Source organism: Anomaloglossus baeobatrachus, chromosome 7 (assembly GCF_048569485.1).
Source record: "Anomaloglossus baeobatrachus isolate aAnoBae1 chromosome 7, aAnoBae1.hap1, whole genome shotgun sequence".
NCBI classification, from domain to species: domain Eukaryota; kingdom Metazoa; phylum Chordata; class Amphibia; order Anura; family Aromobatidae; genus Anomaloglossus; species Anomaloglossus baeobatrachus.
This window is the reverse complement of record NC_134359.1, coordinates 271,506,947-271,526,965: the sequence shown is the minus strand read 5'-3', so window position 1 is coordinate 271,526,965 and position 20,019 is coordinate 271,506,947. Positions and strand designations below refer to the sequence as shown.

General features: G+C 50.0%; 1 protein-coding gene across 1 annotated transcript; it reads right to left on the bottom strand.

Moving 5' to 3' along the window:
- Positions 1 to 18,604: 18,604 nt before the first annotated feature.
- LOC142246290 (histone H1.3-like) lies at positions 18,605 to 19,240 on the bottom strand. The gene has a single exon (XM_075319324.1). It carries the CDS (start codon positions 19,238 to 19,240, stop codon positions 18,605 to 18,607), a length of 636 nt encoding a protein of 211 aa, XP_075175439.1.
- Positions 19,241 to 20,019: the final 779 nt, after the last annotated feature.

Below are 20,019 nucleotides of genomic sequence, written 5' to 3'. Positions count from 1 at the left end.
CTTCCTAGATCAGAGAGGGCCGTCCAGTTCTAATTCCAAATCCCGCCAAGCATTCGAAGATACAGAGCAACAAGGGGATATATGGCAGATCTTCAACCACAGAAGTATTACTATAAAGGACAAACAACATGTAATTAAAATCATAATTAAATATTAAAAGAAGCACAGTGATTAAACTGCTACAACGTGCAATATATACAAGCAGAGGTAAAAACCAACCTCCATTCCCGAGGGGGGAAGGGGGAATCCCTCATACAATCAAAAAGGGGGCAAAGCTCAATTGTTCATTTAAGCCCATAGGTGAAAGGGTCCCCAGGGTGAAGATCCACCTAGCTTCCAATCTGGCTAGGGCAAGTTTCAAATTACCTCCTCTAATGCCACCCTTAATCAGGTCGATCCCCATCACCTTCAATCCAGTCGGATCACAATTATGGTGGACCTTAAAGTGTCTGGGGAGAGACCTGAGAAGGGAGAGGTCCGTCACGGTTGGAGCTTTTTGAATATCTCGGACATGTTCACGAATGCGGACCCGTAACTGTCTCGAGGTAAGCCCTACGTAAACCAAGTCGCATGGGCACTTTGCATAATAAACAACATAAGTACTACTGCATGAAATGTACTCCTTAATTTGAAAATGTTGTTTTTTATCCGCCGAAGAAAATTCTTTACCTCTGATAATGTTCCCGGATCCACAAGCTAAACATGCCCCACACGTGAAACAACCCACCCTGGGGACACTATGTCCGTATATGCCAACCTGTGTCTTAGCCACATAGTGGCTATCCACAAGCAGATCCCGTAAGCTCCTACCTCTTCTAGACGTGACCAAAGGGGCCTCAGGTAAGTCAGTGGCCAGGACCGCATCAGTTTGCAGCACCGACCAGTGTCTCACCAAGGCATCCCTGATACGCCCCCATTGTCCATTAAATGTGGAGATGAACCTGGTTTGGTTCCCAACCTCATCCTTGGTTACCCTATTTGAACCATATAGCAGATGTTCTCTTGGGCTATGTTTAGCCCTTAAGTAACCCTGTCTAACACTGCGGGCGCCATATCCCCGGTCCCTGAATCGCGCACTAAGGTCTCTGGCCTGGCATTCAAATTTCTGAGATGTCGAGCAGGTTCGTTTTGCCCTCAGAAATTGTCCCGTAGGGATGGCCCTGATTGTGGATCTCTGGTGAGCCGATGATGCATGTAAAAACGCATTAACCGATGTAACTTTTCTATAAAGATCTGTCTCAATCAAACCTCCTTCACCAACCTCCATCATAACGTCCAAAAATTCCATTTTTTTCTGGTCAGCCTTATAGGTTAACCGAATGTTCATATTATTCCGATTCAGATCTTCCATGAATTTATCCAGCAGAGGACGGGCACCTTGCCACAGGAACAGCACATCATCTATGTATCTATACCAGCAGACTACTCTCTGGGCAAGTGGGAGCTCGTGTAAAACCGTTTGCTCCCACCTGCCCAGGAAAAGCCCCGCAGGGTCTGGAGGCATCTAGGCATTTCCTTATGGGAGGGCCTTTGGAGGGATCTCTGTGTGAGCTTATCATGGAACTTCTTGAATTCATCCTCCATCATAACGTCTTTACTTTCAAGGACCGATTCTTCCTGCAGAGGCGTGGCACCGCCATGGGGGCAGCATGTGCACCATCTTATGCGGGGCTGTTCCTGGGCAGGTGGGAGCAAACGGTTTTACACGAGCTCCCACTTGCCCAGAGAGTAGTCTGCTGGTATAGATACATAGATGATGTGCTGTTCCTGTGGCAAGGTGCCCGTCCTCTGCTGGATAAATTCATGGAAGATCTGAATCGGAATAATATGAACATTCGGTTAACCTATAAGGCTGACCAGAAAAAAATGGAATTTTTGGACGTTATGATGGAGGTTGGTGAAGGAGGTTTGATTGAGACAGATCTTTATAGAAAAGTTACATCGGTTAATGCGTTTTTACATGCATCATCGGCTCACCAGAGATCCACAATCAGGGCCATCCCTACGGGACAATTTCTGAGGGCAAAACGAATCTGCTCGACATCTCAGAAATTTGAATGCCAGGCCAGAGACCTTAGTGCGCGATTCAGGGACCGGGGATATGGCGCCCGCAGTGTTAGACAGGGTTACTTAAGGGCTAAACATAGCCCAAGAGAACATCTGCTATATGGTTCAAATAGGGTAACCAAGGATGAGGTTGGGAACCAAACCAGGTTCATCTCCACATTTAATGGACAATGGGGGCGTATCAGGGATGCCTTGGTGAGACACTGGTCGGTGCTGCAAACTGATGCGGTCCTGGCCACTGACTTACCTGAGGCCCCTTTGGTCACGTCTAGAAGAGGTAGGAGCTTACGGGATCTGCTTGTGGATAGCCACTATGTGGCTAAGACACAGGTTGGCATATACGGACATAGTGTCCCCAGGGTGGGTTGTTTCACGTGTGGGGCATGTTTAGCTTGTGGATCCGGGAACATTATCAGAGGTAAAGAATTTTCTTCGGCGGATAAAAAACAACATTTTCAAATTAAGGAGTACATTTCATGCAGTAGTACTTATGTTGTTTATTATGCAAAGTGCCCATGCGACTTGGTTTACGTAGGGCTTACCTCGAGACAGTTACGGGTCCGCATTCGTGAACATGTCCGAGATATTCAAAAAGCTCCAACCGTGACGGACCTCTCCCTTCTCAGGTCTCTCCCCAGACACTTTAAGGTCCACCATAATTGTGATCCGACTGGATTGAAGGTGATGGGGATCGACCTGATTAAGGGTGGCATTAGAGGAGGTAATTTGAAACTTGCCCTAGCCAGATTGGAAGCTAGGTGGATCTTCACCCTGGGGACCCTTTCACCTATGGGCTTAAATGAACAATTGAGCTTTGCCCCCTTTTTGATTGTATGAGGGATTCCCCCTTCCCCCCTCGGGAATGGAGGTTGGTTTTTACCTCTGCTTGTATATATTGCACGTTGTAGCAGTTTAATCACTGTGCTTCTTTTAATATTTAATTATGATTTTAATTACATGTTGTTTGTCCTTTATAGTAATACTTCTGTGGTTGAAGATCTGCCATATATCCCCTTGTTGCTCTGTATCTTCGAATGCTTGGCGGGATTTGGAATTAGAACTGGACGGCCCTCTCTGATCTAGGAAGACAGCATACGATGTTTACGTATCCATCAACCTTGTATTTAGCATGGACGCAGTTGTTTGATGGCAAGATGCCTATAGTCCCTTTTTTCAGGATGACAGTACACTGTTTATGTATACATCCATTTTGTATTTAATAGAGATGCAGTTGTGTGATCATTATGTGCCCTTGATGTTATGTTTAAAATGTATTGGACTTTATCTGTATTGTTGTTTTCCACTCTATTTCAATATGGATGTAGTTGTTTGATGACAATATGCCCACAGTCTTTTTGTGACTCAGGATGACAGTACACTGTGTCCATATATGCATCTATTTTGTATGTAATAGGGACGCAGTTGTATGATCATAATGTGCCCTTAATGTTATGCTTACAATGTACTGGACTTCACCTGTGTGTTTGTTTTCCTTTCTATGTACATTATTCCCCCATGGGACCTGTCCCCTACCTTAAAATATATATCTACGAGTAATAGACTATATTCTATATAAGTAAGATTTGGGTGGGTCTGAACGGACTACATGGTCTTTGTGGGATGATGTACACAGCATGTTTTGGTTGTCATAAGTCTCTGCCAGCAAACGTATATAATATGCCTCTGTCTGATCCTTTTTGACCTGCCTCCCGATCCGTCCTCCTGTAGTGACGTATTTGCGCTCAGGCAGCGGGCGTGACGCTTGGGTGCATGCACCCGGCGGCTTCTTTTGCGGCCCTGCGCATGCGTGAATGACGTCACGGAGCTCTTTGCTCCGGCGCATGCGCGGATTGCCGTGTCGAGCCGCCGGGTGTATGTGACTAATACCTGAGCCTCGCCGCAGGTGAGCGCTATCAAAACGTCACAGGAGGGCGGACGGGGGTGGATCCTGGAGGTATTTATGGGCGCAAGGTGGCGCCTTACAGACAATGTGTAACGGCCCTTGAGAAAGGTTGCCGAAAAGCGCTTCGGGCTTGTGATCCAGGATACACCCCCAGCCGTCTGATCCATTAGGTACGTTTGGATATAACTAATTGTTGCAAGGCTGCCTTTTACCTTATTTATTTGAGTGACTCTTGGCAGTGGTTGTTACCTGGCCTTTATTATGGTGTACCTGACGGTTAGACCCCTGGGGGGGGCTGCACTATAGCTATCCTGCACCTTATGGGTTTATCCCTGACTATTTACCTCCTTGATGAGTGAGTACATTGTGAAAAGTATTGCAGGTATATTATCTATGTTGTATCTGGATCACCACACAGTAGGACTACTTTTTTAGCCTTTATATTGTATTAGCATTCACTTTGTGTGTTGGTGATTGTTTTAACTATTTCAATAAAGTGAGCATAATCTAACTCTGATTGCCGTATGTGGAATCGGGAAGGAATTTTTCCCCTAATATGGGGCTGTGAGGCAAATCCCGGGATATGAAGATGAATTATGACTTCCAGTCATAATCGCTCATCACTCCCTGGCAGTGCCCCCTCCCTTCTTGTTCTCAATGTCCAGCATCTGTGAAGGTGTTACACCTCCATGGCCATCTCCTGTGATATGGAGATGAGATGATGTGGGAACAATGGACACAGGAGGACTCCCTGCCGTGACCCTGTGGTAGGAGCTGCTATCTAATTAGCAAGCTTGGAAGTATCCAGACAGAACGACTCCAGTAAAAAATGGTTCATATCTCGCAAGCCATATTTCCGATAAATATGGCAACCATAAAAATGGTGTCTCCGCATGCGGACGATGCTGGCACACCCTTTTTATGGGAGCGGGAGCTTGGGAAATACCCCAGGCGTGATATCAGCCAATGTGGAACTAGTAGACGAGTCATGAGTCCTCTCATTCTGTAGCTAAATTCATAACTGTCACAATGAGAGCATTGGCGTCCGCCTACGACGCTCCCAGGCAAAGTTATGGCCCATATTCCATGTTGTGGATTGTCCATAACTCCAGCCAGGGGTGGAGCAGTGCTCCCTCTGAGGTCACTAAGGTAGGAGGGGACCTGGATTTGCCCAGGTTGATAACCCTACTTCGGCCATTTTCCAGGGTTCTTTCGCTGGGGGTCACGTGTAGGAAACATCTGTGGGAGTTCCTGGAAACCTGGCCTACAGCGCCCCCCTGTGGCCAGACGCACAAGGTAACTGCGGGAACTGTGTATGCCTGTTTGTAAACCATGCTTTATCTGTAACTGTACTCTGACATATGTATATTCTGTAGATTCCCTATTGTATATATTGTAGTTTCTAGTGTGCTTTAGGCTGATTAAATTATATAATTAATCTTGGGCTGTTCTGTTATCTCGATCTTGAATCCCACGTCTGTGTGTTCGGCTAATAGTTACCGTGAAGCGGTTGGTGGCAGCGAGTTGTGCCAAGGATTATTGTGGGGAGACCAGTGAGATTCGGGGAGGTTTTATATATTCCGCCCGCGGAGGTCGGGGGAATATATACCCTACTCTCACCGGGGACCCTTCAATAATCGGCATAAGTAGTATAGCGGCCTCCTTGCTTATTGTTGGGCAATTCCATAATTGGCCTGACTATAAGAGGGGCGCTAGAGAGCGCGTCACGTGCTCTGTCTGTCGGTCGGGAGGTATAAAGGAGGGGTGACCCCCACTTGTTACCCCCCGATTGTGACGTACTGGTAGCCAGCGCGGGGGATTTCTGAGTGACCCCCCCGGTGGTTTGTGACAGGGGCAATTGTCTTTTGCCTCATGGGGTTTTCGCCTTCCTCTGGATCAACACATTAGCTTTTAGGCTGAACTTGTGTCTTTCAACCTTAAGGCTATGAACCTGTTCCTGGGGCCGACGGCCTCAGACAGATCCCAACATTCAGGGGAAAAAGGTTTAGTTAAAGAGGGAGAAATTAAAAGTAAAGCTACAGAAACAAACTAAAGTCCCCAAAAATGTATAAGTTCCAAATAATATAATATAGCGCAAAAGTATTATCCTGTCAGGTCCCATGTCAGGGCATTAGTCTGTGATCTGGGCAGATTAATGCTGTTGCTCTTGTATATTAAATTGGAAATTTTGGGGAATTTGAGTTTCTTCTCCTGTAGCTTTGCTGTTAATTTTAGGGTAGGGACTCGCAAGACATGAGGACCCTTGACGTGGGTTGCGAGCTTTGTGTATTTTGGCCAAAATATCAACCAATGCCACAGAAATTATATATTTTTTTCATGTTATATTTATTTGTATACAGGCGCTGGACTCTTCATGTGTGTGACCAGCGCCCTATACAAGCCTTATCTAATACTGAGGAGTCGCCCCCTCCATGAATCGGGAGGTTGTGAGTGGTGGTCTCATCAGTATTTTGCCTCCATCTTTAGTGCAGCATTTTCTGTGACCCGGGCAGGTAAATTCTGCTGCCCCTTTTTTTGTTATATTGCACAGCAAAGTGACTCACAAAGCAATGAGGACCCTTGACGTGGGTTGCAAGGTTGTGTTTTTTAGCCAAAATATCGACCAATACCTCATATATGTATCATATCTATTTTTTGCATGCTTTATATATTTTTATGGAGCCAATCCCGTGTATATTGGCCTAGTATACTAGAATGTAATATAATACTAGGATGTAATATATAATACCGTTGTTCTGTTCATGCTCCGAGATCTTATGAACTCTTTGCTCAGTGAGCGGAAGATTAATTGTTCTTCATGTCACAGCCCTGTTCCACGGCCGAATGAGATAAATCTGTTCATGATGCGGCTCTTCTGGCGGGTAAGATATTTCTTGACTCGTGTTTCTGTTTTTCACTTTATTTATATATTGTTTTCAATAATATACATCACACAACTATATTCTGTTTTTCTGACACATTATTGAATTACACTCACATTTTATTTTTAGACGCAGTTTTTGTTTTTGCAATTTTTTACACTTATTTACACCACACCCTTTGCACATTATATATATATATATATATATATATATATATATATATATATATATATATATATATATATATTGTGAGACAGGGGATATAGTTCAGCTGGGATCTTTGCTTTGGTCCAAGCGAGTGGCTATGGATTGACAGACGACAACGGCAGACTTGCAGGTTTCACACAGATACGGCCACTGCCGTGTTTATTGTGTACACTTATCTCTCAGTGTTACACATGCAAAAACAGGAAAATAAATGTCTAAGGCCGTCTGGCCACTAACTAACAACAGAATGCTAACTACAAAATAAACCTATGTAACAAACAAAACAGTATTCTCTTACTGTGTCAGTTCCTCAGCACAGCAAGCGGAGGTATGGAGCCATGAGCCTGTCCTGCTCTCCTCAGCAGTCTCCTTGTACTGAATGCCTCCTGATTATCTCAGTTGATCCAGTGAGGAATCAAAACCTGGATTGAATGTGGAGAAGAGAGCAACCAGTCCCACCGCCATTCCTACTGATTGCTCCAGGAAAAACCGAGCCTAAAATTACACTGAAATAAACAGGCTTCAGTGACTAACTTATTGCTGAGCCAGATATAACTTTCCCAGCTTTTCCCAGCCCATTTGCATGGGCTGACCGCTCCACAATAAGAACATGGAGGCATATGAAATGAACCGAGGGGAAACATATCTGTTCTCTAGTACTTCTCCCCTCGGCATCTCACAATATAGCCAGGTAGTCACAGGTAGGCCCTTGCACAAAAACCCGTCCCCTAAAAAGGTGTCACCAGCCAACCTTGAAACCCTAGTCACCTCCCTCAGGATTTGATGTTCACACCAGGGGGCGGAGCCAGGCACTTGGCCACGCCCACTGAGGAGTTCACAGGTCCTGATTCAGGAAAAAACAGTTAGTCTGAGATTAGTTTTGACAGTAGAGGAGTGAAGGAGTGACGTTCAAGTGCAGAGGCAGACCTGTGCCCAGGTCTGCCGCAGTCTAACTCCAGGTGTCTGGGTCGGAGCCCTGTCACCTCTAGCTAGGAGGCAGACGGTGGCCTCAGCCTGCAGAAGTCGGGATGATGGCTCGGTGGAACCGTAAGGGACCGGAACAGGGTAGTGGCCTGCCAGTACCGAACCGGGGAATCGACTGGGAACTGGAGCACAAAAGGGGGTACTCAGACCCTGAAACTCGGTCCAGAAACCAGTGGACCCAGTTAATTAACTGATTGAGGTCTGGACTTTAGGTCCTTTCCCACCCAAGTCCCAACTGAAGACAACAGTCCACCAAAAGAGGATAAAAAGCCACCGCTCAGGCAAAGAGATCCAAAGGGCCAGGGCTCTCCCGACACACAATGCCGGGGATCGGGCTCCCGTTGCTGAAGCACGGGCTGCCGACAACTACACAAAAGGTGCATGAGAAAGGCGGAGACCACCAACCCGACTGGGGGACCAGACACAGCCGGCTGCGGGCACCGACCACCATCTTTTTGGTTTACCAGAGACTCTTGTGTATAGTGAGTACCACTGTGCCCTCAGGCCACGCATCGCCCTGCACCGCCAAGCACCGATACATCACACCAAACAGGTCCCGGGGCAATCACCCCTGCCCACTGAGGGGTTAACACCAAAGCTGCACAACATCTCCCTCGGGTGCCTAGTTAACAGCAGCGGTGGTGTCCACATTCACCACAACCCGTGGGTGGTGTCACGAACTCTAACAACAAACACCACGGCCTCGGCCATAACCTTAACCCCCCTTCAAAGTGCCAGCCCCTTGCAGAGTGCAGTGACCCCCGGTCCAGAGGCGCTCGAGCCACCGACAAACGAGCCCGGATCCGAGCGGCTTGGATGTAGCCGAGCGCGGGGCGGTACACATCGACTCTTCTGACGTCACAAACAGGATACTTACCAAATCACCTACCTGGTGAAATGCGCCTTGAAGTAGAAGTCAGCGGTGACCCGTTGAAAAATTTTAGAATCCGCCATCTTGCCACCATCTTTTGGAGTAAAGATTCCCGCCAAAGCCGTCTTCCCCGCAAAAAGAGCGCGAGAGTTGAAGCCCCGCCCCCTGGGAACTCGGCCATGCCGAAAAGTGAAACTGCCCAGCAGAGAGAGGAAGTGCGGGGAAAAGACCTTGCAGGTGTTCCGGAAAAAGATATGCACGATTCTCGACTTGTATGCCATGATGGGCAAGCAGCGGGCAGCGGAAGTACTAGGTGTTTCGGGGGGACCGGAAGATTAGGACCAGGGGGTATATATCCTAATCGCCAGTTGGGGCCCACCGTGCTCCAGATGGCAAAGGAGCTGCTAGCACCTGAAGGTTAGGCGGAGACTATAGAGCGTAATGGCTCTGAGATAACCCAGGAAACCGGTCACGTGTGTAGGGACACGTCAGACCGGAAGACAACCCAGTTAGTGTTTCGGTGGAATTGGCGCAACCCCGACCACGTGTGCAGGAAACACGTCAGGCCGGATAGTGACCAGGTAGCGTTGACCAGAAAACCGCCACAAAAGCGCCCTGTCGGCCACGTGTGTAGGACACGTGAGGCCGAGCGGTCCTCCGATTAGCGTTTCTGGTCACTATGTGAGTAGCCACGTGTGTAGAGTGTTTGTATCCCTGCATTGATTTAGACTCCTCCTCCTATACCAGTCTGTTTTGTACTGTTAATGACTGTTGTAGGTATACCCTCTTTCACTTGTAAAGCGCCATGGAATAAATGGCGCTATAATAATAAATAATAATAATAATAATATTTTGGTTTGGGATGTAATCCCGGTTTATTTTTGCAAAAAAAAAAAAGAAAAAACAAATTCCACCTGCATTGTAGCACTTTATATGTAGTGATGAGCGAGTACTAAAAAGCTCGGGTGCTCGAAGCTCGGGCCGAGCCTCCCAAGATACTCGTGTACTCGGCCCGAGCAACGAGCCCAATGTTATCCTATGGGAGACCCGAGTATTTTTGTGAAATGACCCCCCGGCAGCATGGAGAAACCCTAAAAATGTCACAAAAGTCTCAGAAGAGTGCTCAAATGACATGGCAACAGCATGGGGAAGACCCCTTGAAGCATTTATCACTCAAAAGTCACAGCTGTGAACAATTTTGTCCGCGTTTCACGCCATTTTTACGGACTCACCAGAAAACCTTCCAAAATGACCCCAAAATGATTTTTCATGGCAGAAATGTTAAGGGCACATACCCTATAGTGAGATAGAGCTGGTGTATGTTACTTTTTGAGATTAATACATGAAAGATTTTACGTGAAAACATTGTGTGGCACTCCGATGTCCCTGAGAAGAGACGTACATGAAGGCCTCTTGAGTCTAATGTGCCCATTTTGAGGAAGTGAGTCTTTGTAGTATTTTCCTTTGCCAGGGCAGCCAAAAATTGGGAGGCTCCACGTTGTCCCTGGATAGAGACGTGCATGAGGGCCTGTAAACCTGAAGTGCCCATTGTAAGGAAGTGGGTGTATTATATTATAGCCCTTAGGCAGGGCAGCCAAAAATTGGGAGGCTCCACATTGTCCCTGGATAGAGACGTGCATGATGGCCTGTAAACCTGAAGTGCCCATTGTAAGGAAGTGGGTCTATTGTAGTATAGCCCTTAGGCAGGGCAGCCAAAAATTGGGAGGCTCCACGTTGTCCCTGGATAGAGACGTGCATGAGGGCCTGTAAACCTGAAGTGCCCATTGTAAGGAAGTGGGTGTATTATAGTATAGCCCTTAGGCAGGGCAGCCAAAAATTGGGAGGCTCCACGTTGTCCCTGGATAGAGACGTGCATGAGGGCCTGTAAACCTGAAGTGCCCATTGTAAGGAAGTGGGTGTATTATAGTATAGCCCTTAGGCAGGGCAGCCAAAAATTGGGAGGCTCCACGTTGTCCCTGGATAGAGACCTGTTAGGTTCTTAGTGCCTCCGTGCTTGCATTTAAAAACCGCACGTGTGTGCCTGTTGGTGGCAGCTTTCCGCTGCATTTGTGTGAGTTTTGCAAAAACTTGGATATAACGCACAAGTCTAGTGAATACACATCAGCACAGCATTGCAAAATGCGCAAGGGCGTTGTCAACGAACAAGGAAGTGGACGTGATGGTGGTGCAGGCAGAGACCGAGGTTGTGTGCAAGCTCTAATTTCGCCACAACAAAGGGCCACATCTAGTCGCTCGCACGTCCTGTCCCAAATTCTTGGGGACCGCAGCAGTACACCGCTCTTGAACCAAGACCAGTGTCAACAGGTTGTTAGTTGGATAGCGGATAATGCTTCCAGTCAGATTGGCACCACCACAAACACTCTGTCTTCCACACGGTCAAGTGTCAGTAGCCGTGATACTGCACCGCACATTTCAGAACCTGATCCTCCTTCCTACCACCAGGCCGAGTACACGTCCACGGACATTACTGATCCCACACTTGGACACTCGGAAGAGCTGTTCGTTCACGTTTCCATTCACAAATTCTGGCCTCTCGCTAGCTCCTGTTGAAGTGGGCCATGACGAGATTGTATGTACAGATGCCCAAATATTTGAGCAGCCACGTTCTCACGAAGTTGGCAACGTGTCTCAACAAGGGGTGGACGATGATGAGACACAATTGTCAGGAAGTCAGGAGGAGGAGCAGGGTGCGGAAGAGGAAGACGACGTGGTGGATGATCCAGTAACTGACCCAACCTGGCAGGAGGATATGCAGAGCGAGGACAGCAGTGCACAGGGGGAGGGAGGCGTAGCATCACAACAGGCAGTAAGAAGCAGAGTGGTGGCCCCAGGCAGACGTCAGGCAACTGTTCCCCGGAACAACACGACACAAGGTGCCTGTACAAATGTTAGGTCTTCCCGAGTCTGGCTGTAATACTATTGTATGTATTGAGGATTTCGATTGCGTTAGGGCAATGACAACCAGAGACGAGTTCTTGGTGCAAGACATTTATAATATGCAACCAGCAAATATGTACATAAACGGAACAAAAACACAGTAGAACATAAATACAGGAAATACCTTCCAGGGACTGAGCGAAAGGGAATTCCCGGGACCGCGCACCGGACTCCCCCAGGGAGACCACCAAGAGCGAACCCCTATACAGGGACTGTCTGGCAATCACCCCAGAAGCCCTAAATGCGCAGCAGCCGGGACAGAAAAGGGCAATAGGTAAGTCGAAAAATGTCCGTACGTGATGTGAGTCCAGAGTGGTATTAAACGGAAGGAACCGGGCAGAAGTGCCGACCAAAGACGGCAAACGGAGTCCAGGCACAGCTAGATGATACCAGATGAAGTCCAGAGTCGGTGTCGGTTGTTTTCCAAGAGGATCCGAATAACAATCAGGAACCAAAAGCAGCAGGGCAGGAGCACACAGGAAGCGGTATACTCAGGCACTGGACTAAGCTTTAGGGGCGGCTTTTAAACAGATGGACAGGAAGTAGGGCAACAGAACAGAAAACTCCATGTTAACAAAGGGCAAGCTCTTTCAAAAGAAAACTGGAAAACCCGGAACTCTGACACTGGCAGTTTTTTAAGTTGGCTCCAGATGATTCTAAAAAGGCCATTTGCAACACCTGCCATGCCAGCATCAGCAGGGGTACCAAAACTAGCAGCCTGACCACCACCAGCATGATCAGGCACATGTCAGCCAAGCACCCGACTTTGTGGGAAGTACAACAGAGTCGAGGAGCAGTGCTTGCTGATGTCACTGCTACGTCTTCGCTGGTTGTGCATGCGAGCCAATCCCCTGTCCATGCTGCCTGCGAACAAGCCTCCTCCACTCCTGCACCTGCAGTTGCCTACGCAGAAAGAACACCATCATCAAGCACGTCCTTGTCCCAGCGCAGCGTTCAGTTATCCATTCAGCAAACCTTTGAACGCAGGCGCAAATACACTGCCAACACCCCACATGCCACAGTTCTAAATGCTAACATTTCGCGACTGCTTGCGCTGGAAATGTTGCCTTTTAGGCTGGTTGAGACAGAAGCATTCCGCGACCTGATGGTGGCAGCTGTCCCACGTTACTCGGTCCACAGCCGCCACTATTTCTCCCGGTGTGCCGTCCCCGCATTGCATAACTAACCACGTGTCACAAAACATCACACGTGCCCTGAACAACGCTGTTTCAGCCAAAGTCCACCTAACCACAGACACGTGGACAAGTGCATGTGGGCAAGGCCGCTACATCTCGTTGACGTCACACTGGGTTAATATTGTGCAAGCTGGGACCCAGTCTGAGCGAGGGACGGAACACGTCCTTCACACACCAAGTTTTGCAGGCCCTACCTCAGTCAGGGTTTCACACACACTCTACAGCTCCGGAATGTCATGCTCCTCAGCCTCCTCCTCCTCCTGCGCATCCTGATCCACTTTACCCTCCACACCAGTCCCAAGCTGGAAGTGTCGCGGGCGGAGGAGGGGACGGTGCGCTCTCCCACTGCTCGGGTCCGGCTGACGCAGCTCTACGGCTGCTGCTGCTTGTTGGCTCGAGCGATGGCCGGATCCCGGGGACTCGAGCGGCGCTACTCGCCCGTGAGTGAAAAGGGGTGGTTTGGGTTTTGGGGATATTGTCCGTGACGCCACCCACGGTTGTGGTGATTGTGTGGACACCACCGCTGCTCTGGACGGGGATCCCGGGAGCCTGTGACAGGGAGCAGCTTTGTTGTTATTTCTCCCCTCCGTGGGTAGGGGGGTTGGTTGTCCCGGGGCCTGGTGATGGGGTAGAGATGGATGACAGGCGGGTTGCGGGGCCTGATGAAGTGCAGGGTCGCAGGGGCAGCGCTGTGCCGCACGGCACGGAGGTACTCACTCAGCCCAATGATGATGACACAGTTCACGGTAAAACAAGTGGCTGGATGGACGGGTCACTCGGACGGCTGCGGTTGTTCCTCCCTGCAGGTTAGTGATGACTGTCTCTCCCTGCACCTAAGTTAAGTGTTGGTAGTGATGGTTTCCCAACGGTAACCCGCTCCCTGACCTGGATATGGGCCGGAGGAGCCCCTTTTGCCCACAGGCGATGGCACTGGGAGACGGTTGCCCTTGGCGGTGGCTGTGTCTCCCCTTCACGGTTGTACGGTTGCCTTCTATCTGGACTTGGCTGTTTGGAAACCCTGAGGTCCCCTTCACTAACGGATTTGGCAAATTCACGGCGACACCAAGCCTTGCCGGGATCCGAAAGTCCTCTGCCAATGGTGCTGGCTTCTCTTTGTATACCGGTCCGGTACGGCCGGGTCACCACCCGTCCACGGTCCTTACGGCAGACTCCAATCGGCCTCCACTGCAGACGGTCACCACATCCTGCCAACCTTGCTGTCCTGTCCAGGCCACACACCCGGACCAACTTCAGGCTCTTTGCTGTCACTTTTCTCCTCTCTACTACTTTCCTCCTTCCACTTCCTTAGCTTAACTCTCACTGCCTGTGTTTTCCCTCCTCCTCGGTGGGTGGAGACCAACCGCCTGGCTCCACACCCTGGTGTGGACAACAGCCCCTGGGGAAGGCAACAAGGATTTTGTGTTTTGACTATGATATGCCTGCAGGGAGTGTGGGGTGTTTAAGTGTTGTGCTCTGTGGCCCCTGGCTTGTCCAGGGCGACACAGAAGCACTGCAGCACTGCCTCGGCGAAGCGGCAACAGGCAGTGCTGAAGCTAATCTGCATAGGTGACAAACCCCATAATGCAGAAGAGGTGTGGACAGCTCTGAAACAGCAGGCAGATCACTGGCTCACAACTCTGAACCTAAAGCCAGGAAAGGTCGTGTGTGACAATGGCCGGAACATGGCGGCGGCTTTGAGGCGAGGCCAGCTGACACATGTTCCATGCGTGGCCCATGTGCTCAACCTCGTGGTTCAGCGGTTTCTAAAGTCATACTCAGAGCTGTCTGATCTGCTGGTAAAAGTTCGCCGCCTGTCTGCACATTTTCGAAAGTCACCTACTGCTTCAGCCGGCCTTGCCGGCTTAAGACGCCGTTTGCATCTTCCGGCACACAGACTGGTGTGTGATGTCCCCACGCGTTGGAATTCAACTCTGCACAAGTTGGTCAGGATATGTGAGCAGAAGAGGGCAGTTGTTGAGTACCTGCATCACCTAAGCCGTCGGGAAATGGGTCAAACTCCACACATAACACCTGAGGAGTGGAGATGGATGTCCGACCTATGCACCATCCGCCAAAACTTTGAGGACTCCACCAAGATGGTAAGCGGCGATGACGACATTATTAGCGTCACCATACCGCTTCTCTGCCTTCTAAAATGGTCTCTGCTCAAAAAACAACCATGATGCATTGCAGGTGGAGCGTGATGAGTTTGAGCAAGAAACAGTAGTGGGTGTGGGTGATGATAACACACAGCCCAGCCTCGTCTCATCACAACGTGCAGTGGAGGACTATGACGAGGAGGAGGATGAAGACATGGAGCAACTCTCCGGCCAAATTGAGGATATGACATGCAGTCATATCCTCGGTTCAGCGTGGCTGGCCAGAGGACAGGGTAGATGAGGAGGAGGAGGAGGAGGAGGAGGAGGAGGAGGAGGACAGCATGTTCAGTCATCTTGTTGGTCAGGATACTGAAGTGATGGCTGTTAAGAGTCTGGCGCACATGGCTGACTTTATGGTAAGCTGCCTGTCTCGTGACCCTCGCGTTAAGAACATCTTGGCCGACAATCATTACTGGTTGGTAACACTGTTAGACCCACGCTAAAAGGAGAACTTTATGTCTCTTATTCCCGAGGCGGAGAGGTCAGGCAAAATGCAGCAGTTCCAGAAGGCCATAGTCACGGAAGTAGGCAAAGCATTCCCCTCACAAAACGCTAGCGGCATAGGTCATGAATCAGTGGACAACCGAGGCGTACAGCCGAGAGAGGCACAAGTCCAATCCGCCAGAGGTAGGGGAACAGTCTTTAAGATGTGGGACAGTTTTCTCAGCCCCTCACGTACCACAGCCCCTGAGGTGCGGGGTAGTGCCACAAGAAATCCTAAGTTTGCCCAGATGCTGAAGGAGTACCTTGCAGATCGAACAACTGTACTCCGACATTCCTCTGTGCCTTACAATTATTGGGTATCCAAGCTGGACACGTGGCATGAATTGGCTCTCTACGCCTTGGAAGGCCTGGCCTGCCCTGCTGCTAGCGTTTTGTCAGAGCGTGTTTTTAGTGCCGCAGGTGGAATCATTACAGATAAACGCACCCGCCTGTCAACTGAAAATGCTGACAGGCTGACTCTGATCAAGATGAACAAGGGTTGGATTGGGCCAGACTTCACCACACCACCAGCAAATGAGAGCGGAATTTAAAGTTTGCCATGTACCTCCACTCACCCATGGGTACAAACTTCTGGACTTTGGATAATCGCTGGACTGCTCCTCCTTCTCCTCATGCGCCACCATGATGATGACCGTTACAAATTGCAATACTTAGGCCTTTGTTTCAGGTATACCCCCAGTGGTAAATTTTTTCGCCCATTCTTTGCAGAATGGACATTACAACGACAGGAGACCCGCTCCTTTGCAATGGGAACAATGTTTTGAGGCCCTCATGCACGTCTCTACCCAGGGACAACGTGGAGCCTCCCAATTTTTGGCTGCCCTGCCTAAGGGCTATACTACAATAGACCCACTTCCTTCCAATGGGCACTTCAGGTTTACAGGCCCTCATGCACGTCTCTATCCAGGGACAACGTGGAGCCTCCCAATTTTTGGCTGCCCTGCCTAAGGGCTATACTACAATAGACCCACTTACTTACAATGGGCACTTCATGTTTACAGGCCATCATGCACGTCTCTATCCAGGGACAATATGGAGCCTGACGCTGCCACACACGTGCTGTTTTTAAATGCAAGCACGGACGCAATAAGAACCTAACTGGTTTTTAGGAGCGACAATTACTGAGAAGTCTGACACTATCAGACACTGCTGACTGACGTGTATTATACACTAGACTTGTGCGTTATATAATAGTTTGTTCAAAACGCGCACCTGTACGCTGCCACCGACTGCCACACACGTGCTGTTTTTAAATGCAAGCACGGACGCAATAAGAACCTAACTGGTTTTTAGGAGCGACAATTACTGAGAAGTCTGACACTATCTGGACTGTTTTACACTGTGTACACCAGCCCCAGATATGATGAAGGCTGGTATACGGTCACCACTACCCTGCCTGCCTGCCTGTATACTGCTACAATAGTCCTGACAAGGACTCTTCTGGTCACTAGCCTGTATTCCGACCTGGCTATACCCTGCCTGTATATAGCAACAATAGTCCTGAGAAGGACTCTGCTACTGTACTCCGACCTGGCTATACCCTGCCTGCCTGTATACAACTAGAATAGTCCTGAGAAGGACTTCTGGTCACACTGTTTGCAGCCCTGCTCCGGAACTAACTATAAAGGGCCGCAAAGCTTTCCCTGAATCAGCGACACTCTCCCTGCACTGACTGTCTGGATAGTTGTGAGCAGAGCACAGCGCGCCGGCCGATATAAAGGCTCGGTCACGCTGTGCAGGCCGGCCAATCACTGCAATTCCACAACTAACAGGGCTGTGGCATTGCAGTGGTCTGCCAGCCAATCCCTGCATGAGGGCTGGCTCTCAAAAGAGCGCCAACATGCAGAAATGAAGACCACGAGTACAGCACGAGTATCGCGAGATTACTCGGTCCCCGCCGAGCAGCCCGAGTACAGCGATACTCGTGCGAGTACCGAGTAGTGACAAGCATGCTCGCTCATCACTAATCAGCAGCTCCGTGGACTTCTGGTACCGGCGGATCTCACGGAGAGAGACTGTGCCTGGCCGGTAGCGGTGAGGCTTCTTCACTCCGCCGGTGGCGGGAGCGCTCTTCCTGGCGGCCTTCGTGGCCAGCTGCTTGCGGGGAGCTTTCCCTCCGGTGGATTTACGGGCGGTCTGCTTAGTTCTGGCCATAGCTCAGTATAGAGGAGAACAGATGTGATGAGGAGCAGCGCAGAGCAGGAGATTTATACTCTGCTGCTCGTTTTCCCGCTTCATGCAGAGCACCCCATTGGATATTTCATAAAATAACACAAGCTGCCAATAGGATGCGATGTCCGCGACCAATCATTGCTCACAGGAGGCGGAGCCTGAGGGCCAGTAATCCCGCCCTACAGATGCGGGTGGGGTCTCCGCAGCTCCCCCTTGTGGGTAGTGTCTGTATCAGAGCAGCGGGTGTTACAGGAGCCGCCGATGTGCCTGTATTTGTAGATTCCCGCAGAGCTGTACAGCGCCGCTCCCCCTCCTCCTACACATCCTAACGCAGGTTTCTATGTTCCCGGCTCCAAAATCTGATGATAGTGTCTCTAGTACATGTGACTTGTAGGCTCCAATCTGCGCTCACAAGGGAGCAGCGACAGAAGAGCTCATTACACGCGCATCACTCCCGCTGCTGTGACCTGCAGGACGCGGCCGGGTGTGATCAGCTGCACACGTGATATGGCGGGAATACAGCGCCAGAGCCGGGGAAATAATAACCCTCATCATAGTGACACCAGTGTGCGGGATCCTGTAGATGGCGACACTGTGCGGAAGAATGAAAATACAATGTCCGCTCCTGATCACAGCTCTGCCGGGACAAGGTGTTGGCTCTGAAAAGAGCCTTTGTGAGGGAGTATCAGGGCGGCTGCAGCTTATTTCTTAGCCGCGGGCTTCTTGGCTTTCGCCGCTTTCTTAGCCGGACTCTTGGCAGCTTTGAGTTTTGCCGCCTTCTTAGCCGGGCTCTTTGTCACCTTCTTGGGCTTCGGAGCTGCCTTCTTGTTGGGGCTCTTTGCCGCCTTCTTGGCAGCTGCGGGCTTCTTGGCCTTTTTCGGGCTCTTCTTGGCCGCGGTCGGGGCCTTCTTGGGCTTCTTAGGAGATTTGGCCGCTTTCTTGGCTGCAGCGGGTTTCTTGGCCGCAGCTGCTGGCTTCTTCTTGGCCACCTTGTCCTTGGTCTCCTGCTTCTTGTTCAGCTTGAAGGATCCGGAGGCGCCGCTGCCCTTCACCTGGAGCAGGACGCCTTTGGTGACCAGACCCTTGACGCCCAGCTTCACCCAGCTGTTGTTCTTCTCTACATCGTAGCCTCGGGCAGTCAGGACCTTCTTCACGGCGGCCAGAGAGACCCCACTGCGCTCCTTAGAGGCGGACACGGCATTGACAATCAGCTCGGAGACGCTGGGACCTGAAGATTTCTTGCTTTTCTTGGCGGCCCCGGATTTCTTCGGCTGCTTCTTAGATTTGGCGGCCGGTTCGGCGGCAGGAGGAGCGGCGGCTGGTGCGGTCTCTGCCATCGTGTGATGCGGAAATAAAACACAAAAAAATCTCCTGTGAGGAAAACACTGAGGCCGGAGCTGGAGGCGTCTGTTCTATATACAGTCTTACTGCGCACTGATTGGCTGCTGAGCTGCACCGTCCTGACTTTCTATTGGCTGACACTGAACACAGACCCCGCCTTCTCCCGACCGTACCAGAGTGAAGCTCCGCTCTCCCCTTGTGCTTCCCTGCCCGGGATAAAAGCCCTTTATCGGCTACAGCCGGACGGGTGAGCGCGCTTTCTCCAGCACTTTCCATCATCCAACATCTCCACTGAGCGTTTGTAGCCGTCACTACCAGAGAAGCCGGGAAACAGCGGAGAGAAGGTCCCGGGATCATCGCCGCCGTCCTCCCGATCTGCTCATCACTAAGGTGTCCGAGAAAATAAAACTGCTGCGGGAGCTCGTCCTCCTATTCCGGGTCCTTGTTACCACCACGGGGATCTTCACTACAATTTATATCGTACAGGCTGCAGATTATACTATGTGCGACCGACCTGGAGCTGCTGAGAGCGCAGAAGGGTAACACAGGCGATGGCCTCCGCTGCCTGCACCTCCCTGAGCTGGAATATAAATCTACCCCGTGTGTGCAGCGTATTGCGGTAACCAGGTCTCCACATTAGTAGATCATACCCATAGGGGGATGAGTGCAATCTCCTGCAGAATATTGTGTCTTATCCTCTGTGAAGCTTTTATCTCTGAGGCCTGTACTGGTGGGAAGAGCTGTGATGAGGCGATGACTTCACAATGAGACTCAC

Coding starts and splice junctions, on each gene's coding strand:
- LOC142246290 (XM_075319324.1), bottom strand. CDS start 19,240: ATGGCAGAGACCGCACCAGCCGCCGCTCCTCCTGCCGCCGAACCGGCC.